This window comes from Mytilus edulis, chromosome 3 (assembly GCF_963676685.1).
Source record: "Mytilus edulis chromosome 3, xbMytEdul2.2, whole genome shotgun sequence".
NCBI lineage: Eukaryota > Metazoa > Mollusca > Bivalvia > Mytilida > Mytilidae > Mytilus > Mytilus edulis.
The window spans coordinates 26098786-26124248 of NC_092346.1; the positions used below are offsets into that span (position 1 = coordinate 26098786).

At 30.4% G+C, this 25463-nt stretch overlaps 1 protein-coding gene across 29 annotated transcripts in view; it reads left to right on the plus strand.

The window, feature by feature from the left end:
* The window catches only part of LOC139516082 (centrosomal protein of 170 kDa protein B-like), a 70173-nt gene that overhangs the window by 1102 nt on the left and 43608 nt on the right, over nt 1-25463 (plus strand). For 11 of the 29 annotated variants that reach the window (XM_071305901.1, XM_071305912.1, XM_071305902.1 and 8 more), the window contains exons 1-3: nt 9137-9277; nt 14935-15048; nt 22585-22674. In XM_071305901.1, coding sequence (XP_071162002.1) covers nt 9152-9277; nt 14935-15048; nt 22585-22674 — 330 coding nt within the window. In that variant the 5' untranslated portion in view covers nt 9137-9151. Of the gene's footprint in view, nt 1-9136; nt 9278-10898; nt 11307-14934; nt 15049-15879; nt 16039-22276; nt 22414-22584; nt 22675-25463 lie in introns of those variants that run through there. The other 18 variants (XM_071305926.1, XM_071305910.1, XM_071305911.1 and 15 more) reach the window with 9 other exon arrangements.

Here is a 25463-nt window from a genome sequence, read left to right on the forward strand (position 1 = left end):
GCGTCCGTCGTCGTCCGTCGTTAACTTTTACAAAAATCTTCTCCTCTGAAACTGCTGGGCCAAATTTAACCAAACTTGGCCACAATCATCATTGGGGTATCGAGTTTAAAAATTGTGTGGCGTGACCCCGCCAACCAACCAAGATGGCCGCCATGGCTAAAAATAGAACATAGGGGTAAAATGCAGTTTTTGGCTTATAACTCAAAAACCAAAGCATTTAGAGCAAATCTGACAGGTAAAATTGTTTATCAGGTCAAGATCTATCTGCCCTGAAATTTTCAGATGAATCAGACAACCCGTTGTTGGGTTGCTGCCCCTGAATATGTAATTTTAAGGAAATTTTGCTGTTTTTGGTTATTATCTTGAATATTATTATAGATAAAGATAAACTGTAAACAGCAATAATGTTCAGCAAAGTAAGAATTACAAATAAGTCAACATGACCGAAATGGTCAGTTGACCCCTATAGGAGTTATTGCCCTTTATAGTCAATTTTTAACCATTTTTCGTAAATCTTCGTAATCTATTACAAAAATCTTCTCCTCTGAAACTACATGGCTAAATTAATCCAAACTTGGCCACAATCATCTTTGGGGTATCTAGTTTAAAAAATGTGTGGCGTGACTCGGCCAACCAACCAAGATGGCCGCCATGGCTAAAAATAGAACATAGGGGTGAAATGTAGATTTTGGCTTATAACTCTGAAACCAAAGCATTTAGAGCAAATCTGTCTTGGGGTAAAATTGTTTATCAGGTCAACATTTATCTGCTCTGAAATTTTTAGATGAATCGGACAACCCGTTGTTGGGTTGCTGACCCTGAATTGTTAGTTTTAAGGAAATTTTGCTGTTTTTGGTCATTATCTTGAATATTATTATTGATAGAGATAAACTGAAACAACAATAATGTTCAGCAAAGTAAGATTTACAAATAAGTCAACATGACCGAAATGGTCAATTGACCCCCTTAGGAGTTATTGTTCTTTATAGTCAATTTTTAACAATTTTCATAAAATTTGTAAATTTTTACTAACATTTTCCACTGAAACTAATGGGCCAAGTTCATTATAGGTAGAGATAATTTTAAGCAGCAAGAATGTTCAGTAAAGTAAGATCTACAAACACATCACCATCACCAAAACACAATTTTGTCATGAATCCGTCTGCTTCCTTTAATATTCACATAGACCAAGGTGAGCGACACAGGCTCTTTAGAGCCTCTAGTTAGGTTTACACATATGGGCACTGTAAAACCAAGTCCAACCCCTTACTTAGTCAAAAGTCATGTATGTGACAGAATTTTTGCATTTGTTCCATTACAGAGATTCATCCTTCCTTGGTTCATTTGTACATAATACATTTAATGTCTTGAGAAATATAAAGTCATTTTATTACATGTATGTGCATAATATTGGATCAAATATTGTGTTTAAGACTACTACTAGCATGACTAGTCTAAGGCTAGTAGAGATAATCTTGAGAAACAATACATTTGTAATTGTACCTGTACCTTGTGAAACCATTATTCTTTTGGACAAGTATAGGTTTACAGAATACATGTAACTGTAGTGTTTTGACTGTTTCAGTCCAGTAAGCTACATGTATTACCCTTAGTAAAAAAATAATTTTGCCCAATATTGAGAACATAACTTAGTAGATTTTTGTGAGTATCAAATGAAACTATTACAATTAACACATTGAATACAAGGTCAACATTTGGTCAGGACTCATTAAGGTTTGTAAGGATCCCTGAAATAAAATAAAAGATACTGGAAACTCAGCTTCATGTATGGTACTATAAATACAACTGCAAATATAAAACAAAAATTTCTTACATAACATTGGAAAATATCCAGCTTCCTCTGACAAAGTTGTAAGGTTATTGGCTGTCTACTGGGAAAAGACAATGACTAGAAAATTTCTTTGTAAATGTACTTGATGTTCTGTGATTGTACATTGCTTACAAATAAAAGCATGTCATTTCTGTCATACTGGATCACATCAGAAGTGTAGAAGTATCTCAGTTCTCAATCCCAAACAACTGTGTTATATAACAAGGATTTTGAAAACCTACATGAGGCAGTCTTTTGGTTATTGGTTATCTTGAGAGAAAAAGGGGCAATGGATTCAAAAGATTAATGGAAACTAGTATGTGCTTCCCAATGGCAATGCAAAGATTTGTCTTTTTCAAAATGTTAAAAAAAAAAGTGGAAGAAAACTTTTATGTATTTTTAGACACTGTTTTCATTTTACAGAGTTCTTCTACAACATTACTTTGATAAAAATCAAAGTTTAAATTTAATCCATTGATGATGTCAGAAAAAAATATTACCATGATAAAGGACGAAATCTTATTTCTAATTTGGACATCATTCACAATTTGTCTGAGTATTTGAAATAAACTAAAGAGTTCACTCAAGGTAAACTCTTACTGGTGGTGATGATTATGAATTGCATTGAAATTTAAATGTGAGTGGAGGTGACAACACTCTGAATTACGACCTTAATGTCTTTTGAATACACATAGATAAATATTTCAGAATAAATAACCCTAAATCACCTGCATTTACTGTGAGAAACCACCACAAAAGTGATTTTAATGGAATTAACTTATGTACACTGTCATTTGACTGTATTGTGTACTTTTATGTTCTGTGATATTACATAATATTTTATCTTTAAATCAGTAAATGAATGAATTTTCTTTGTAAGTGAAAGAGGAACAAAATTATCCTGTAGGGATAAATAATTCAAACTGATATGAAAAATCAAATAAATTTTCTATAATGCACAATTTTATGCATTATAGTACATGTATATCTTAAGGGTTTGAATTAAATTCTATATAATAAATATCGGACCTTTGAATATTGCAGGTCAAACAGATTTTTGTTGATGGATAATATTTTGTGTGTTTGATTTTTATTCCAAATCATTCATGAAACTTTTCATGAACTAAGTCATTGTGTAAGTCACACATGGAAGAATCTAATCTCTTTCACAAAAACAGAAACATACATGTATTATAGGTAATCTTGTAGAAGGGAATTTGCAGACGTGTTTGTTACTTATGGTAGTGATTATTTTTCAGTAATTATACAGTAGTACTATAACTAAAAGCCCATTGACTAAAAAAAACCTGACTACACGTTACAATGTATGTCTCCCACTTTTTGAATATTATTAAAAAAGGGAATAACTTTGTGAACATGAATAGTGCATCAAATAAGCTTAGAAGGCCAAACAGTAACTAGTATAGTGCAGTACCTATAACGCTTACATTCATGTCACTTGAAATGTTGCAGATAGTTGTCTAATTGGCAATCAAACCTGCTCTCTTTATTTTTATATTGTTACTTTTTAAAGTTACATTTTAGTCCCTTTAGTGTTTTCTGATAAGTCAGTGTCAAAAGATTTTGGTATTTTGGTGCTTAAATATATACAATTGCAATGATAGAGAATACACTGCTTTGGTATGACTATCATTATGGGTGTCCAAGCAATAGAATTTCTATCGTGGAATGAACATATGTTCCTATATGTTCACAACATGTATGATGGCTGTCATTTTATAATTACATGTCAAATTATCAAAGAAATTAAAGTATACTAAATCTTATTAATTGAAAAACTATGTTTATTGAAACTATGTCATAATGCACTACATAATTTTATTCATCATACATATGTATTTATTCCTGGTCATATGGTTTTGTAATATAATGTAAAAAAAACATTTCCTTGGGGACTGACATCTGAAATTACCTATATCAATGCTGGCGAATTTTAGATATGATTTAGATGAAATATTCTTTTCATGTGAATATCAACAACCTCATATATTAAACGTAGATATGATTACATCATGGTAATAATCTCTTTTGTCTATATGCATTGTGTGTTTTGTATTGGAAGATCTAAATGTTCAGTGAAGAGGAACGGTAATTGCCGATAAGAAAAGGAACAAACTGTTGATAGTATACTTGTTTAAAATCTGATAATCTTGACAAATATAAAGATTAATGAATGGTTGAGTATTTCTGTGTCAAAAGGCCAGACTTTTTGTTGGTGTTGAAAAGGCGGAATTAATGCGTTGAATACCTATATTATTATTATATGTAAAAAAAAATAATAAGTCCTGTTTCCAGAACAATATTGTATGTAGGTTTCTCACTAAGGTCAGTTCATGGGTCCTTGTTCTTTTATCTCTTAATGGTATTGGTGTCTTCCTCCATCTTGGATTGTAAAAAACAGAGAATCAAAGGTCCATATTTTCTATCAAGCTAGCAAAATTTGATGCAGGAAAGCAGATATTTAATGTAAATTTTCATTTAAAAGAACCAATTTATAAGATTATAACTTATAAATATTAATATTTTTGCAAATGTTGATAATTTTTGGTTGTTTTTAATTTTTTTTTTAAATTGGCATTTAAAGGGGAGGTAACTCTAAAACAGTGCATTTTCTGAAGGATTCTACATGAAATTTTCCTATTTTGTATTTTAACCGGAAATAACGTACGGTGACCATATCTTTTCTTTTGATATTCTCAAAACATTGTCTGAAAGCCATCTTTTCCTTAAGTATTTAACAATTCTATCATTTTGTTTAGTTTCTAATCACAAAATGGTGTTTTTTCCTGTATAATCCATACAAAATGTGTCATTTTGTCACGGTCTGTAGCTTGAGAAAATGCGCGGTGACCTATCGTTTTTATTATATTTTTGAACATTTATTTATCAATAGATACTACGTTTTGGCAAAATATGAACAAATTCTATCATTTTTATTTTAGACTCCCGTACCACCTTAAGACTGAAATAATAAATTATACAGCAATAAAAATTTCTTCTTCTAACTGTTGGACTCGCCTTCCAAAATTCTAAGTAAGAACCCTGGTATGAAAAAAAAATAATGTAGTTCAAATACATGTATACATGTACAAAATGTATACATGTATGATACAGGCAGTTCAATTTAAAAAAAATGTTTTTATGATTTCAATTGGATACTGAGCAATTACGTATCTTTTGTCATCAAAGTTGGGGTGTTAAGATTAACATTGAAGTGAAGGGTATACAATTACATCATGTACTGTACATGTTGACATTGAAATTAATGATGTCTCTCCCCCAACACCATAGGTCCTCCAGCTTATATGATTATGGAATTGAGTCATGATATTTTAAAGTTACACCTGTATTTATTGTGTTGAGTTGACAGTGTAATCATAGATCTGGAACTTATTAAGTACATGTTATTTGGTCAGAGCTTAGATTTAGCTTTTTATACATGTTTAAGGCATCTGTGACTAAGTTGAAGAACAGCAACGAAAGATCTGTTCCCCTTTTCTTTTGTTTTTCATTGGTTTGTAATGATTTTATGTCATGCTTTCATTGTCATTACTTCAGTTTATACATTTATGTAATCAGGCAGTTTAATTTAAAAAAAAATGTTTTTATGATTTCAATTGGTTTCACTGATAATATGCATTGCAAGATTTGTATTTCTTGTATTTGGTTTGATGTCTGAACTTCCAAACTGTCATTTAGGTAAAACATAAAATATACCGCAAAAATTTATGCAATTTAAATTAGAATTCATGCTTAATCCATATAAATACTCAATTTCAAGCCTATTGTTAAGATTGACAACAGCAATAAAAACTGTTCCTATAGTGAACTGGTTGGTTTTATAGTATTCCATGCGATTTTTGTATCATAAACTAGTACATGAATCTACAGTTAAAAATTTGACCTCCAACTAGGATTAAAGAGTGAATTATCTTGAAAGTGAGATTTTTCAGTTCTCATGTATAACCAGTAGTTACAAAATCAGAATTATCAAGGCCTATTCTTGACTCCATTATTCCTTACCAATAAAAGTATTGTCCAAAGTTTAATTAGCTGGTTATCTTGGCTCAATGTGTGTTTAACAATCACTGAAAAGTATTGTTATGTCCCACCTACGATAGTAGAGGGGCATTATGTTTTCTGGTCTATGCGTCCTTCTGTCCGTGCATCCTTCGGTCTGTCCGTCCGTCTGTTCGTCCGTCCGTCCCATTTCAGGTTAAAGTTTTTGGTCAAGGTAGTTTTTGAAGAAGCTAAAGTCCAATCAACTTGAAACTTAGTACACATGTTCCTTATGATATGATCTTTCTTATTTTAAAACAAAATTAATCTTTTGACCCCATTTTCATGGTCCACTGAACATAGAAATTAAAAGTGTGAGTTTCAGGTTAAAGTTTTTGGTCAAGGTAGTTTTCAATGAAGTTAAAGTCCAATCAACTTGAAACTTAGTACACATGTTCCCTTTTGGTTGATCAATTTACTTTTAAGGCCAAATTAGATTTTTTACCCAATTTCATGGTCCATTGAACATGGAAAATGATAATGCGAGTGGGGCATCTGTGTACTTTGGACACATTCTTGTTTTTTTCTGAAATGCAAACTTTCTGTGATGTTTGCAAAAACTGGAGTACAAATTTTTACTAATACAAATCTTTCAGTTATAAATATTCATCCACTTTAATGAAATAAAACTGACTCCTATACTTTTCATCAACATGATATTTTGTTATCAAGTGATGTCAGCACATATTTAGAATACCTTTACTACATAAGTGCAAGCTGTTACTTTAATATTTTGAAGATTTGTGAATCTGACATTTTTACAAATGAAAATTAAGTTGTATACTTATATTTTTTTTTTTTATAACTTATTAGGTAATTGGGGTGAATAGTTCAAGCAGTAGTGGTTAAGAAAGTATACATGTATATATAAAAATGGATGTATTATTATTTATGGGAAACAAATTTTGTGGAATTTTTTGATAATGATATTGCTTATGTTTTGAACGTGTTCAACAAAATACAAATTGACTAAGGCTTATATGGATGATTTTATAAAGCTGTAAAATATAAATTTCATTATTGCTCCAAAAAATCTACATAAAATTAGAACCAAAAAAAAATGTTTTTTTTATTGAAAATCTTGACTTTTTTTTACAGTTAAAAGTTACATTGTTCTAAGAGCCACAGAGGTATAGAAACCTTCCATGGTTTTTTTTATAAGCACCTGTGTCAAAGCAGAAAGTTGAAAAAATATGCAAAAGTTACTAATACTTTATATTTGTCACAAACATGTTTAATTTGTCTATATGACAATAAAGATTATTATTATTCAGTATTAAATTGCATTTCTTTGCTAATCTGTTCTTAAATCAAATGAAAGTACATAAAAACTGCATGACATGCACGGTATATCATGACCCAGGGCATATATAGTATATCCATAAATAAACTTAACAGGTATAATCGTATTACAACCTTTCTAAGTGTCATGTCTTCATTACAAACCCTTTCAAGGGAACAGACAGAGATGTTGGATGAAAAATGTAATCGAATATGACTGTTTCAAAAAGTTGTTTTTAAGGTTTTTTTTAGATGAATCAAATTATATGATAACTTATATTGTATATAGTAAGACTTTTTACAAATCCTAGTTGAGCTGTTACATTTGTCAAATGTAACAGCTCAACTAGATTGTAAGTTGTAAATGGAATTTTTAGGGAATCTTTGAATAGAATAAATTTTAACTTTGTGAGAATTCCTACAAATGACATGGCTACTGAAAACCCTCTCAATGGCATTATTAATTAAGTAGCAGGAATACCAGGATGTCAAAGGAGATAATCAAACTGATTGGAGTCTTTTTTGGAAAATCTTTAAAAAAATTGTTATTTGGAATGTCTTTTTCTAATATGTAACATTACTCTTGTTATGGACCCATGATGCAGTCTATTAGCATTACAAATTAGAAATTGTTGTGAATTTGAAACAATTTTCTACTATTTTTTTTTATTATTAACAATTATAAAATTTTGAATAATTACCTATTTGCAGACAATTTGAGGAAATAAATCTGCAAATTAATTGAGAGCAAAAAAGAAAGCACACTCACCTTAGGCAAATACTGAAGGAAAAAGTGTACATGTATACTTGTCAGTTTAAGGGAGGGGCACTTTTTTTACAATTTTTATGTAATTCAGCTCATTGTGCTAATATTTTGATTAGCACAAAAGTTTTAATATATCATTCTATGGTCTGTAATTTTGAGTAAATGTATGTTTACTGGAAGTTATTATTCTTCAGGAAAAATATATAGAAGTGGCCCCCACTTCATTTTTAATTAAATAATGACCTTATATTTACTTAATTATTTTGTTCAAATACTTCATGTCAGAAAGTCTGTTTGTGTCCAGACAAGAATAGAAATGAAAAACGAATTATGATATAATTTAATTTTACGTATGCTTGCGTTTACTTTTTTGTTGTATCTAAGAGTTGTTAGATGACGGAAAGTGATTGCACGTTTCATTTCAAACTCATTATCATAATACAAATTTAAATGATGACCTTTATCTCTTTAATTGAAATTCCATAAATTTAAAATCGGTGCCAATCGTAAAGGATTGTATACTACTTACCTTAAATCTGGTAGAGTATTACAAAGGGAAATTTTATACAAGTTGAATGATAATACTATCAGTGATTTTGCCACGGGGTGAAGAGCCCGCCCTCGGACCATGACAATAACAACAGTGTTTTGATTAATTAAGGTGTTCATCAGATTACTATTATCCTACTGTTAGTTTTGGACAGTGAAGTTGATTATCTTACATGTATGCAGCAGCAGGATTTAATATACTGGATTTGAAGAAAAAAACCAAAAGGATTATTTCATGGAATATAAATCGTGCATTTTTTAAACAGCCACCTGTGAGAAGTTTCTTTTCTATTGTTTATGTGAATTTAATTAATTGGCAATTTGGCAGTTATTCTTTCTTCGTAGATTAAAAATAATCAAATTTCAAAAACTATTTGCAAAATCAAGGACTTTTGTATATATATGAATATACAGACAATTTTCGTTTAGAATTTCGTCTTGTATATGTGATATGATAATCAGTGTCCTCTAATGTATATACCTATATATATATTCATTTGACTTATCAAGTTTCGGTGTTAGTGTAAAGCTTCTGTACAAATTATAAAGACATCTGATAGTTTATTCAGTGGATCTAATCCATTAACACCTAACTAATGTACATTAATCTGAATTAATGTGAAGAAATGTGTGGGATTTATAATATGGATAAAGCATTATCTAAAGCTCATATGCTCATTTCCAAACTTCAGAAAAAATATGGATTCAAGTACAAATCAGGGAATTATTTGTCTTCAGATTTATCTACAGAACTCATCAGTGAGGAAAAGGTATGCCTTTAAAACAAATTTCAATAACTTCTCTTATGACCTTAAGTACATGTATGTTAATACATGTACATCATGTACCTACTGAAGATTTATGTTATTAAAAATGACAATGTGCACACAATTTTAGATGGTTTAGATTTGATGTGGTTTGCAAGATTGCAAATGTGTGGTTATTACCCCCATTTGGTACTTGAAACCAAAAGACACCTGGGAAAAAAGTTTTTTATGAATGATTATATTGGTATAATTCATTTAGATTAGAGTTATGTCCCTTGAAGTCATTTTTTTGGTGGTATATATGCAGAGATCTGGCAGTAATATTTATTGAAAGTGATGTGACATGCTTTTATTACACAATTTGAACATCTGGTAGAAACTGATTACAAATATTTTTACATTTGTATGTGATAACTGTTGTTACATGCAGTGAGAAATTACATGAATGATCTGCAGTAAGGGTTTAAAGTACTGTAAATTCAGATATTACTGTGATGTTTTTTCATAATGCGAAAAAACACGAAAGGGTTATAATCACAATAGTTTAAACTCACATTGTGAAATTTTTTATATGAATTAAACAGGATATTACTCCATATTGCAAAAATTAAAATCACATTTTAGTCCAAAATGAAAAAAAAAGCAATAATAAATGCACACAATAATTACTGAATTTACAGTAATTGAAATTAAAGAAAAATACTTGCTAAGTCCTGGCGGATTTTTTTTGTCTAATACTTTCTAGTATTGCTGTAGGTTAACATCATTATGTATTCAACTGAAAAAGCTTATGGAATGTTATGCATATTTCATAATAGAAACATAATGCTGCAGTCTTTTGCAAGTCTTGAAGATCAAAATTTTAAATTGCATAAGATCTTAAAAGGTTTTGATACATGTAAATGTATGCTACCAGCCAACATCTAATATAATAATGTTGATAATCATTGGATAAAGAAAAGTCAATTTAAAAAATTAGATTTTAAAAACACTTTTAAAAAATCTATAAAAGAGATTTGCAAAATAAATGATTTGTTAAAGTAATTCATATGGTAATAGACAACCTTGTAAAATTTCACAAGACAAAGAGGTCCCACTGTTGAATAAAGGGCTAAAAACTGTACCAGAGAAATATATTACAATGTTACAATAACTGTAATTAGCTATCAAGTTCTAGAATTGAAATAGCTTTTAAAACATTTTTTTCACAAAAATATATAAAGGCCATTGGCTATAATTCATAGCTTTTGAATATTTCTGTGAGAAAATGTGAAGTTAAATAAATAAGATGTAGCAGGTTTATAGGAATTACTATTAATAGGAGGGGCAGTTTGTTCTAGAGTTAAATGGATTATTCAGATTGTGTGTATTGATACAGTTTGGTCCACTTTTCTGTGATAATGTGCCAAGGGACTATTGTTTTTATTAAATCAGCAGTTTGTTATAAATCATTAACAGATCTAGGGGACCGGTCTATAAATTGCCACGGGAGATGCGAAAAAGAAGTTCTTGAGTACATTTGTAATATTAAGCTGTTAGGGGAACGTGAGGATTGGTGTTTTAACAATTGTACCTTTATTAAAATTCGTTACATAATTAAAAATAAAGGTAAAAAAACGACAACATTTACATCAATACTGAGTCATTGGTGCAAGCTGTTTACATCTAACAAACAGCTGTACAGGTAATCTCTAGTTAGTTATTGGCTTCAGGTATATGGCAGTTTCTACCTGTCCGTTCAGCGATACATCCCTCAATGAATTCTCAGGATAATATCGATATAGATCATCTTGTCAACAAATATGTAGTCAGTTTGGAAAGATACTGAAAAAGACTTTTATTATATACTAAATATACCATGATTGACATGATTTATAGGACAGTTTGTCATATTTGGAAAAAATAATGATGAAAAACAATGAATTTTAAACATACAAATAGCCATTCCAATATTTTTGCCATACATGGTCATTTACAATTCAAACTGTTGACCAGGATTTATTTTGGTGGAGATTCAGAATTTTCTTCAGAGGTGAGGATAAAAATTTCTTTCTGTTTTTTGATTTATTTTATTGATTTGAAGAAACATGTGCAAGTTGTCAGAAGCACGTCACATGTTTCATGTTATAAGAGTATTGAAAATAAAATCAGTTGTCTTGATTTTTTTGATTTTTTTTACGTAAATTTCATCTTTGTTAGAAATAGTGTAAGGTTAGTCCATATTGACATGCCATACAACACAAATTTAAACTAGAACAAAGGACTACTTGCTAAAATCACAACATATTGACAAGGGGATGGGGGAAGTCTTGTCTGGAATAGAAACTTAAAGATTGCTTGTATTATCTGGTTTATAAAACATGGTGGCTAAAATGTCACTTCAGTTCCTGTTGGATTATAAACATGTTGGCTGCTGTGGCACTTTAATTCCTGTTGGTTGGTTTATCAAACATGGTGGCAGCAGTGGCACTTCAGTTCCTGTTGGTTTATTAAACATGGTGGCACTTTAGTTCCTGATGGTGAAATTTTATCAAACATATGGGATGCAGTGGCACTTTAGTTCCTGTTGGTTCATCAAACATGTGGGATGCAGTGGCACTTTAGTTCCTGTTGGTTTATAAAACATGGTGTCAGCAGTGGCACTTCAGTTCCTGTTGGTTTATGAAACATGGTGTCAGCAGTGGCACTTGAGTTCCTGTTGGTTTATGAAACATGGTGTAAGCAGTGGCACCCTAGTTCCTGTTGGTTTATAAAAAACATGATGGCTGCTGTGGCACTTCAGTTCCTGTTGGTTTATAAAACATGGTGGCAGCAGTGGCACTTCAGATCCTGTTTGTTTATCAAATAATGTGGCTGCAGTGGCACATTTGATTGCATTGCATTTAACATTTATAGAATGGCAAATCTAATTTTTGTAATACTGATATAAAAGATCTGCTCAAACTGATTGAGGGACCTTAAATTATTTTTATGCCCCCACCATAATGTACATACGTCCAAAAATGATTTCCATTCTTCAAAATTATGTTTGCCTCAACCAAATGTTATGAAACTTATACATATTACTTATTACCACAAAACTTAGATCAAGTACTAATTTGGGTAGCTTCACTTTTACCGTTCTTTAGTTATGTACCTTTATAACTTTGTATGATATGCAAAAAGGGGGGATCATCTGTGTCCCATGGACACATTCCCCATTTATTTATTTTCATTTAAGCCTACTGGAATTTTCTTAAAAAACTAACAATTTCCACAGAAATATTTTTAGTTTTATGCTGACTCAGCTAATAGTGGCATATATTTAAAAACAGTTTTAGTTTTCAGTGAAATTTACAACACATGCATTATACATTGTAACACTATATCCTGGATCAGTTACAAAATATTTTAATTCAGTAAAAACGACATACTCTAAACTGATGACCCAAGGTTAAGCAAAAATGATTAGATGGGTATAAAGTATATTTAGACAGCAACCCTGAAAGTAAATGCAACAAGTCAACAAAATATTGTTTCAAGAATGGCCCATTGTCTTAACCTTACATAAAGCTTTAAAAAGTCTAGAATCCAAACAAGGTGTCAATAAATTTAACAGACTACCAAACATTTGTCATCAACCACAAATTCTTATAAGACACACTAAAGTATAGCAAAACACAGCTACCAACACACCAACATGTGGCGGGCTGAGTACTACGTTTAAGGACTAAACCTTCCCAAAGTTTGATTTGAATTCTATCTAACAAGCTTAATTGTCCTGGTATTTGCTGTGGCAGCTGTGCCTTTTACAGTCAAATCAGAAAAACTAGATAATGTACTGAACCATTTTAGATGTCACTTAAAGCTTTTAGATAGCAAATGTAACAAGTGTATCTTAAAAAATCAATACATAATTTTTAATTGATATTTTTTTAAGAACTCTCAATTTACTTGCATTAAAACAACTTATTGATTCCATTCTGCTAAAGAAGGGAAGTGAATTGTTACATAAATACCAGTCACAGGCACAGGCACTTAAGGTATATATGAAAAAAAAATTCTGAGACAAGTGCCTGTGGTCACAGGCATACTAATATGAACTTGTGAAGAGTAAAATGAATGATTCATGGTACTTATTATCAATGATAATATCATTTAGTACCCTACTATGGTACACAGTTAGGATAGTTCCATTCTAGAAATGCAGCAATGCATAAAATTATAACCACTCCCTGGCAATAAATAGTTATGATGCTGAAAATTCCAGTTTCCAATCAATATTCTATTAGGTTCTAAGACTAATATAGCTACGGTAGAGTAGAGTTCAGGATTGTCATTTTAACCAATGGTCGATGAAAATATATTGTTGGAATAACTCTGTATCGCTTAATTATTTATGTCTTGAAAACATCAATTTATCGCTTTGTCAGTAACTTATCCTATTAAAACATATTTTCAAATATTCAATTAAAACTAATTGGATATTGAAAAAAAAAGAGAATAATTTTGTTTGCGTCATTTGAAATAGGTTGCTGTCTCTTTGACATATACCCAGATTGAAATAAATGCTCCAATTAACCTCACAGCCAAAATTTGTAAGTTTCAGACAGATATGAAATTTGCATGTTTATTATTCATAACTGTGTATTAATTTTTATGTTTGGGAGGAGCAATTATTTGATGACAAGATAAGGGTATCCTTGAAATCTTCCAAATATAAATATTATTACTGGTAGGTAAATTACTATGACATAATATTAGAGGCCTGTAGATCAAAGGTGTTCATTGAAGGATGACACAAAAATAGATAGTGTTTGTCAGTTTCTGATGATTTCTTTTCATTCATGACCTTGTAAGGTCACGACAGTCTTATAAATTCGGGAATACAGTAAGATGGAAAATTAAAAATTAAAATTCTAGACAGGAAATACTTGTGTCTAGTCTCTGGTGCAATCTCTTTTTAAAAGGTTTTCATGTAAATATCCAAGTACATCACATGCCTCAGTTATTAATGATAATATTTAAGCATACCACCAAAAGCAGGCTTATCCTGTACATTTATATATGATCATAATGAAACCAAACATTTTCATGCCATCAAATTATGCATAATTGGATTTGTATGGTGTTAAAAATATTGTTAAGTTTACTTGATATGTGGTTAAGCTGTCAACATATAGGTATATAAATATAGGTTACTCCTGAAGAGGGAGGACAATCCATCTCAAATGGGAGTCAGATATATAATTAAATTTATAAGTAATCCTCCGAAAGTTTAAGTGTGAATATTTTGAAAGATTGGTAATTCGCTTAGACCCAGTCACCTTGACAAATCTCAAACGGGAGTCTGATGTATAATTAAATTTATAAGTAATCCTTGAAAATTTTCATGTGAATATTTAGAAAGATGGGTATTTAGCTTAGACTACATGTAAGTCACCTTGGCAAAATTCAGAGCCAAATATCTTAAGCTTATATACAATCTATGACAAGTATCTTGTTGAATGTTTTTGTTTGTACCATTTTATTTAAATTAAATTTATTTAAAAATATCTTAAAACAAACATTCAAAGTTTTGATACAATAAGTGTGGACACTATAACATACCTGGTTGTTTTATTTGATAGTATTCAAGCTTCTACTTTTAGTTCCTAGATTTACCTTTTGTGTTTTTACAGGACCCAGAAACAAGTACAGATGACTGGGGTCTGGTGGATGAATGTGGTCAGAGGTACCTCCTACCCAAGACCATGCTGTTTATGGGAAGGGAGGAGTGTGATATAGTTGTCCAGGTAAGATTGAGTAGTACATTCTATACAATATAATAATACAGATGGGGATTGCAATAAGAAAAAACAATAAAAAATGAATAACAATGAATAAATACATAACTTACACTAAAGACCATAAATATATTAGTTCTTGCCACTGGTGATTTCACGATGGTTTCATTGCTAGATATTGAAATCACATTATGGTGTCGTGGATTGGTGGTATCTTTATTCTGGTTACCTTATCCTACCTTTCTGACATCCACCCCAGCATATTTTCTCCCTCTTGTGGGGCTATTTTGCAATCAATATGTCATTTCATTCCTTCTTCACTCAGTTCATCCAACAAATATTTCGAACACTATTCTCAAAAACAAAAACAAAAACATCCTGCTTTAACAGACACATTTTTATAGTCCCAAAATATACCTATTGTTGCAGAAAAAAACCCTGAGTATTTAGACACCCTTCTTCATCTGACTTTATTTTCTGGTCCCCCAGTGTGTTGGATTAGGCAAGTTACACTGTATTTTAAAATACTTGTACATTTCTAGTCTAAAAAAAACAAACTAAAAATCAAATCAACACACAAATTTCATAGATCTAACTTCAGATGATAATACTGAATTTGGTTCGAATAAGTTTCAGTGTTTAGGAATTAAAACTTTATGTCTCAATAAACTGACAATAAATTTCAGAAATTTTATAAGCAATATGGTTTGTCATAAGGATTAACACATTGATGGAATGTTCATTTATAATCTTATATCATGCCTCTAAATGATTGCCAATATTTACACTTTCTTTCAGTTAAAGTGAAGTTAAATTAGAGTTATTCCCCTTTAAATGATCATATGACCTGACTGTTTTTGTGAATGTAATGTTATGTTTGTGATGGAAACCTGTTCGACCACATGTGCTATTTAAACCGTTAATATTGTTAAAAAAAATATCGGGAGGATAAATAAGCTAAATATCTGTTGGAAGGAATAAAAAAGTCAAAAATTAAATGTAAGTATGCTAAGGAATTCATTATATTGATTTTCTTCTTCTATAGTTCCAGGATTTAATCATATAGTCAGAGACCTGAGATATTGGTTTTAAATAAAACATGTTTATTTTTGCATTTACCTCTGTAACATGTGGAAGTAGAAATGATATTCTTATTGCTTGAGGTCAAGTGACATTATTGTTATGTTATTTGACATTTTTTATCATTGAAAAACTGTTATACCTACGTATATTTATGGTAGAAAAATTTAAATTAGATGTAAAGTTTAATGACATAAGTAATATCCTACTGTGAAAAAATATTAAGTTACTTTGTGTTAACTTTATCTTAGAATGAATGAGCTTAGTATATGTTTGACATAGATTTTGTCTTTTCAAAAAGATTTTTCAATATAAATGTGGGAAAATGATCTTTATGATATGTCTTGAAATTTTAAGAGATATACAATGGATATATTTGTACAAACTAAATACAGTTATTTGAGTAAGGTATATATTTTTTTGTGTTCTGATATCAGAATTCATTTGGACACAAATCATTTTCAAGTAGTAACTTGTATCAAATAAATTATTCCATTCATAAATGGATAGAGATCGTATCAGTTATGGGATCAAAATTCCTATTTTATTTAGATTGCAAGGTACTTTTAAAGTCGGGAGATTGGAAACTTAAATAAATTTGTGGTTGTTTAGTAAGTTAAATGGTTAAAATTAAACAGGAAAAATAGACTTTGGTACAAGTCCATATTATATATATATATGAGGGTGGAAATGGGGTATCTGATATGATGATTTATTGTAAATGTTATGATGTTTCTGATCATTTGCGAGTTAGGAGCCTCATTAGTTTTTCTTCTTTGGGGAATTCAGTGTTGAATGAAGCTCTTTGATATTCTCTGCTTGATTTATAAACTTTCTGTCTAGACATTGAATGATTTAGGGCTTGAAATGTTGTATAGACCTCTGTCTATTACCAAAGATTCTTAAGCACCAGTGAGATGTCTTTTGGTTTCTTGTGTTGTTGGTTTGTAGGTTTGCTGATTATATGGTATATGCAACACTGTGATCCCCATATTTCCTTTATAATTCACAAATAAAATGTTTTCTACAAGTCTCAAAACTGCTCTTAAAAAAGCTAAATGTGTTGTCTCAAAATTTATCATTATTGTCTACTCTATGTATTATAATTGCAGTAACATTGACAGTACGAGCATTCATGAAAAAGTTGAATGATATCAGGTGCTTTGGGAGAGCTATTTGTTCAAGCCAAATATTCTGAATAAAACTTCTTGGAGTTCTACATGAACCCAAACCCATCCTGTTAAGAAAAGACTGTATGAAGCCATGTTTCAAGACTAGTAGCCCACAAAGTTTTGACAGAACAATTAAAACGAATGAATTACTATTTACAGATACTTCTTTTTTCACACATTTTCAAGAGTGTTCCATTCATATCTTTGAAGTACATGTATAGAAACGTGCATTATGATTCTGTAACCGTCTACCCCACCCATTACTACTGTTTGCATAAGACCATGTATTGAAAGAATTTATTTCCTAAGTCAAACTTGTTGGATAAACATACATGGTTTTCACGTTATGTATATGTATATATTTATCTTTAAGACCATTTAAATTATTGTCAATTTATTTATCGAGGAAAGTTTTTTATTATTCAAATTAAATAAGCATAAAACATACAAAGGATAGGTTAAAATAAATGTATTCCATTTAAGCCAGCTTTAAATTTCCATTATGGTCTCTTTGTGCCAAGTAGTTAATGGTGTCAGCGTGATTAAATAGAAGATACCTTGAGGAACTGTTCAGAGTATTAACATTTGATTTTAGTATATGAACTTTATATGCAAATATAGAACAGTAATAAAAGCTCTTTTCTTTTGCCTTGGGGTTTGTTGGTGCATGTATGGATTTTTTGTCATAAATAAATTAACTATATCAATTATACCCCATTTGTTTTGAGATAGAGAATTTTTTTAGGGTCATACTGTCTAGTACTACAATATGAATACATGCATGAGATATTTGCCACTGGAGGTTAACCAAACAACAATCATACACCTGGTCAATTTTATTGATCATTTTATTTTTCATTAACTTTGAAAAACTTCTTTTATTGGATTACTTTGAAAAACTTCTATTATTGGATAATTTCTGTCATATCGTCTAATACTATACATGCTATAAGTACATGTACATGCGTGAGATATTTGCCACGGGAGGCTTAGCCTATGACAATCAATCATTATATTATTTGATCGGTCATTTTCTTTTCCATTTAATTTGACAAGCCTGGTTATACCAAAGGTAGATGAATATGCATGAGATATTTGCCACTGGAGGTTAATCAAACAACAATCAATCATACTGCTAATCTTATTTGATTTGCCATTTAACTGGATTAACCTTCTCTCTTTTAAGGTCGTCAAGTTTTTTACTTGTCTGTCTCCCCATTAGTTTGTCTGGCTCTGAGTATTACCCCCATTCTTGTCTTCTTAGCACTTTCATTTTTTGTACAATATTCACAAGTCCTTAATGGATTGCAAGTACATAATTAGATTACAAGGTACTAAAAAAATTAGCACTTGCAGTATGAAAAGTGGTTCTTTCAGTAGGATACTTGGAATTCATTTGTCCCTTTTTATCTTTTATGTGATGATCTGTTTAGAAATCAGATGTGAATCGGTAAGAACTTGAAGTAAAAACACAAATGGAACTCTGATACTGTGAATTTCAGTTAATAATGAAGACTTTTTAAAATGTCCACTGCTTGAAATAGATTTAGGAAATACTGTTCCTTTTAGGGAGCTCTTTAGCTGAATTTTTAACTGTATAGATAAAACTGTTACAGTCATATGACTTTATTAAGAATGAAGTATGGATATAGGTCCCAGTTTAAAACTACATCATGCTTTATAACATTAGAAATTATGAAGCTATAGTTCCATCTTCCACCTTAATTGTTGGTTATCATGATTAGGATATTATTTCAATCATTGGAAGTTCCTTTCAATCTGTTTAATTATTTAAGGAATGACTGTAATATTTTTTCTGTCTATGAAGAAATAACATAAAAAATTTGGTGCACACTGAATAACGGGCGTAGTGGGTTATTTAACAGTGTGCACCACATTTTTTATGTTATTTCGAATAGACAGAAAAAATAGTGCAGTCATTTCTTATAATTTAATTCTAAATTCCATTTTAAACCGTAGAAAACCTTGAACAAACGTTGATGACGTCACTGTCACATGACTAAATTATGTCTATGGTCTGATAACAAAATAACGTCAGCCAATCAGAAGACGTGTTACATTCAAAATTAAATTATTCAAGTATGTTTGCATCATTGACTTTTTAAAACATATTTGGGTTTGGATGTTTCGAATGAAAATGATATCCTGAGAAGGGCTCCAGACTCTAAATTAATAAAGTGTTATTTTTATTTACTGACAGACATTTGGAATGGCTTGGTATATTGCCAGTGTCAATCAAAAACTATTGGTAGTTGCAAATTAAGTTTTAATAGTAGTGAACTTGAAAGACAAGTAAATTATCAAAAAAATAAATTAATGCTGAACTTTAAGAAAAATATTACTAACTAAAATCTTCAGATGAAGATGAATTACACTTTGTCAGCATCTTGTATAATAAATCAATATTGATATTACAATAGAATTTACTTCATTTTCTCTAAAATTCAACACGTCTTTCACCTCTTATCCTTAGAAATTAACTTCATACTTTTATCTTTGGAAACCTACAAACATCATTTCTATGACAGTCTTGACAGTAAGATAAACTGCCAAGTTAACTACAGGTGTTAAAGATTCTTGTTTTTTGGTTCAATTCTGTCTGTTCTGACAGTTATATTTTAAAAATACATTAAAGTTCTAAAAAAAGTTTACAAAAAATTGAAAAGGAAACCATCAATTGTCATTAGTTCACTTTAAATGTTTGTTTTGAGGTTGGAGTTTAAGTTTTTTCAGGATTTAAAAAATTGATGTATCAAGAAAATATATTTTTTTAAAGATATTATATATGGCTGACTTCAATGACATGATTTTATAAAGTTCTCAAAATTGATTATTTCTTAATTCTTCATTTTAAGTTTTAACCTTGATATAACATAAACAATCATGGAGGAAGGAATAGTGTGTCATAAGAAACAACTACTGGCATTAATTTGAAATTCCTTGGATATCAAATCTTTTAGGATTTGCTCAGTCAGTGGGACTTCGAAAACACTCCATATATAAAACTTGGAAATGATTGTGCCTCTTTAGAATTAGTATTTATCAATGTTTTTCAGCTTTCACATTAATTTCTAGAAAGGGAACTATATGTCTCTTCATTTAGTATCATATCCATTTCATAATCATCTGTGGAAATCTGAAATGTGTCTAAGCTTAGCTAAACCCCTTGCTACAAAACATATGTATAAATTTTGTCCTCACGGAACTCTACCACTAATAAACATGTTCATATTACATAATGTTTTGTTGTTGCAGGGAGAATTTTTGGATTTAGATCAAAACTACTTAAACTTGTGAATTTGCCTAAAATACAGAGAGAAAATTCCTATGCTGCAGTAAGGTGGTTCACACGTACACTTGTATACAATATTAATTATCAGTCGAGCACTGACTTCTGACCTAACAACTATCTTATAATATACTACATGTTTATTACTTGTTTACTATCTTATTGTTATTGCATGACATAGTTATTCCATTTTCTTTCTGGCATGATTTTTTTTTTTGTGAAATTTGGCAGTACCTTCTTGAACTTTATCTTGAGGAGATAAGAATTTGTTTTTTTTAGTCTGATTCAGTTTTCACTTTTTTTTAATAACTGCATCTTGAAGAATATACAATACAGTCTTTGTCAAAACATTTTTACTTTTTGAAAATGAAGAGAAACAAGTGCCAAGAATTTCATCACTTTCCTAATTCCTTAAAGATATTTAAAGATAAGGGGGGGGGGGGGGGGGGGGGGGGCATCATTTAAGCAGAGGTCTAATGAAGATATCATTAAGCAAGTATTGCATATTGAAAATTTTACACATAACCAACTTAATTAGACCTTGAAGTCAAAATAAGTTTTGATGAAAAGTTTGAAAACTAGTTTCAATGTTAGTTTTACATGTCTAAATTAAAAAAAAAAAAACTTGCAAATGGTGATTTTGGTAAATTTATTAAGATTTTATTTTACAAAACTTTAGAAGACTACCATAGATCTGTATAGAATTAAGATAGATTTCACAAATTGCAAGAAATTTGTTGACACAATTATTATTAATGTAATGCTGTAAAGATTGTGATCTTTTGGTATTCCAAATAAAAATACAAAGTGAGCTGACTAAATCAGTCTGTCTGACTCTGTTACATTTGTTAAATTGTATATAAAGTTGCATTATCAGCGATTTTTGTATTCTTCACTGTAAATATTATACAAGGCTTACATATATAGGTCACTGTGATCATTATAAAACTTTACTTGTAACTAACATCACTTCAACATTATATTACATTGGCATACTCAGTATAGCACCTTCCAATGTGTAATATTAAGTAAATATGGAAACTTCAAACTTTTTCAGGTTTCTTTTACTTATTTTAAGTCTGAAATTTTACATTTATATAAATACATTGAATTACATTAATAATACAATGATATTAAGACATATATCAAGTAATGGATAAGATAGAATGGTACATATTATTGCTTTTGGATGTTAAATGTCCAGCAGCCAGTATTTAAAATGCATGACAAGAAATAGAATGGTACACATTATTGACTTTCGGATGTTAAATGTCCAGCAGCCAGTATTTAAAATTCATGACAAGAACAAGTTAATAATGTATCAACTGGTATGGAAGTTGGATGGACAGATTATATTGACTAGAAAATAGATAAATGAGTTGAATCAGTAAAGTGCTCTTCATCTGGCCACCTACGACTAGGACCCCATTCAAGAGTTGTTGCCCTTGTTCTTGAACTTGCCACGAGTGAGGAAGTGACATTCTTTCAACACATACTTCTTTACTTGAAAACTAAAGGTGGTTGATTAGGTATGAAACAGTAAACATGAAATTCCTTCATCAGACTTTGGTAGAGCTGTTGAATTTTATCTGATTATTCTTCAAACATTTAACTCTCACTACAGGTGATCTATATAATAGAGAGAATACATGTTTAATCACATTTATAATCACAACGTAAATAATTGCAGTGCAGTGGTTGGATGAGGTAGACGTAGCTAGTAACATGATCAATGCCATACTTTGATGTGTGATATTCGAAGAAATTGTGTTAGATTTATAAGATTGACTATTAATTTATCGAAGCTTTCAGGTATATTAAGGAGCCGTATTTATGTATAACGAAAAGCATATTTTTATTTTCTGTATATATCTCGTCTTGTGTCTGCCAGGGATGGATATAGTGTATATTTTAGTACCTGATGTCACGATGAATGGGTGGATTAAAATTGTAGACTAGTAATTGTGACATTTTTCTTTTCAGTCACAATCCGTGGACAAAAGACATGCTGTGATAACGTTCGACCATTACCTGAACAGGTTTAAAATTAAGGATCTTAGTACAGTTAACGGGGTAAGATTTTTGTCAAGTAAATATTTTTTGTTTAAATAGTGATGATAGAGAAGTCTTAGTTTGACATATGAATGTTTAATTTGTATTTTCTAGCATTAGAGATTGTCAAGAAATATAAATGTATTTTGTTTATACACTGTAAAACTTTCGGGTTTACTTCTCAAATTCATAAGTTTTTATCATTTCAACAATAGATAGTCTGTACCATATTAATCAAACCTATAGCTAATTGTCCGTAGTCTTGACAAAATGTGAACAATTTGAAAAGAGACCTGTCCATAACACTAAATTCTATTTCATCAACCTACCAACCAGCACATGAAATCAGTTGTATACATAGTTTGAGGGGGTGTTGATCTTTTACTGATGGGGAGTGTGAAACTTTTCAATCCAGAATAAATTCTACATTCTATTTTGATAATTATGGTAAAGACATTTATAACAGGCTGCAACTTTCAGACTTTATCATATATATAAGTTTGTTTTTAACACACAGAGGAACTGCTTTCAGAGATGAATAAGCAAAATGGAAAAACCTGATTTCAGACAGCGGCACTTTAAATACACAAGCCACTAAAGCATGACATTTTATGTACATATCCTTGAAAATTTCAATGTTTATTGTAAATCTTAATGTATAAATATTTATGGCAACAAAGTGTTTTATGTATCTAACAGAAAGCATATAGATTTATGTTTTTTCAAATTTCATTTTTTTTCAATACATTAAATATTAAGGTGTACAATTCAAAACAGTTATAAATTTGTTGGAAGAATGAAACTCAATAGGTTTTTACATAAAATAAGTTTTTTGCAGTTTCATGTGTAAAGATTTTTAATGAACCATGAAGATATGAAATAATGAGCCAAAATTTTCACCTCAAGTAGATTTTTTTGCAGTTTTTATACGACCGCAAATTTTGAAAAAATTTTCGTCGTATATTGCTATCACGTTGGCGTCTGCGTCGTCGTCGTCGTCGTCGTCGTCGTCGTCGTCGTCGTCCTGCGTCCGAATACTTTTAGTTTTCGCACTCTAACTTTAGTAAAAGTGAATGGAAATCTATGAAATTTTAACACAAGGTTTATGACCACAAAAGGAAGGTTGGTATTGATTTTGGGAGTTTTGGTCCCAACATTTTAGGAATTAGGGGCCAAAAAGGGCCCAAATAAGCATTTTCTTGGTTTTCGCACTATAACTTTAGTTTAAGTTAATAGAAATCTATGAAATTTTGACACAAGGTTTATGACCACAAAAGAACGGTTGGGATTGATTTTGGGAGTTTTGGTCTCAACAGTTTAGGAATTAGGGGCCAAAAAAGGGCCCAAATAAGCATTATTCTTGGTTTTCGCACAATAACATTAGTTTAAGTAAATAGAAATCAATGAAATTTAAACACAATGTTAATGACTACAAAAGGAAGGTTGGTATTGATTTTGGGAGTTTAGGTCCCAACAGTTTAGGAATTAGGGGCCAAAAAGGGACCCAAATAAGCATTTTTCTTGGTTTTCGCACCATAACGTTAGTATAAGTAAATAGAAATCTATGAAATTTAAACACAAGGTTTATGACCATAAAAGAAAGGTTGGGTTTGATTTTGGGAGTTTTGGTCCCAACATAATAAGGGGCCCAAAGGGTCCAAAATTAAACTTTTGTTTGATTTCATCAAAATTGAATAATTGGGGTTCTTTGATATGCTGAATCTAACTGTCATGACTGTGTATGTAGATTCTTAACTTTTGGTCCCGTTTTCAAATTGGTCTACATTAAGGTCCAAAGGGTCCAAAATTAAACTTAGTTTGATTTTGACAAAAAATGAATCAGTTAGGTTCTTTGATATGCTGAATCTAAAAATGTACTTAGATTCTTGATTATTGGCCCAGTTTTCAAGTTGGTCCAAATCGGGGTCCAAAATTAAACTTTGTTTGATTTCATCAAAAATTGAATAAATGGGGTTCTTTGATATTCCAAATCTAACTGTGTATGTAGATTCTTCATTTTTGGTCCTGTTTTCAAATTGGTCTACACTAAAGTCCAAAGGGTCCAAAATTAAACTTAGTCTGATTTTAACAAAATTTGAAATCTTGAAGTTCTTTGATATGCTGAATCCAAAAATGTACTTAGATTTTTTATTATGGGCCCAGTTTTCAAGTTGGTCCAAATCAGGATCTAAAATTATTATATTAAGTATTGTGTAATAGCAAGTCTTTTCAATTGCACAGTATTGCGCAATGGCAAGAAATATCTAATTGCACAATATTGTGAAATATCAAATTTTTTTTTTAATTAGAGTTATCTTTCTTTGTCCAGAATAGTAAGCAAGAAATATCTAATTGCAAAATATTGTGCAATAGCAAGATTTTTTTTTAATTGGAGTTATCTTTCTTTGTCCAGAATCAACTTAAATCTTTGTTATATACAATATACAATGTATATTCACTTTTTACTCCCAACTGATAAATTAAAATAATCTTTACCATTCAGTGATAACAAGCAGTTTTTTTACATCTTAATATTTTATGATGTATTTAAATGAGTAGTTATTGTTGCAAACTCCATTAGAAATTTTAATTGAGATTAGTTTTGGAATAAGGGAAAGGGGGATGTGATTAAAAAAATTGGGTTCAATTTTTCTCATTTGAAATTTCATAAATAAAAAAGAAAATTTCTTCAAACATTTTTTTGAGAGGATTAATATTCAACAGCATAGTGAATTGCTCTAAGAGAAACAAAAATTTTAAGTTCATTAGAACACATTCATTCTGTGTCAGAAACCTATGCTGTGTCAACT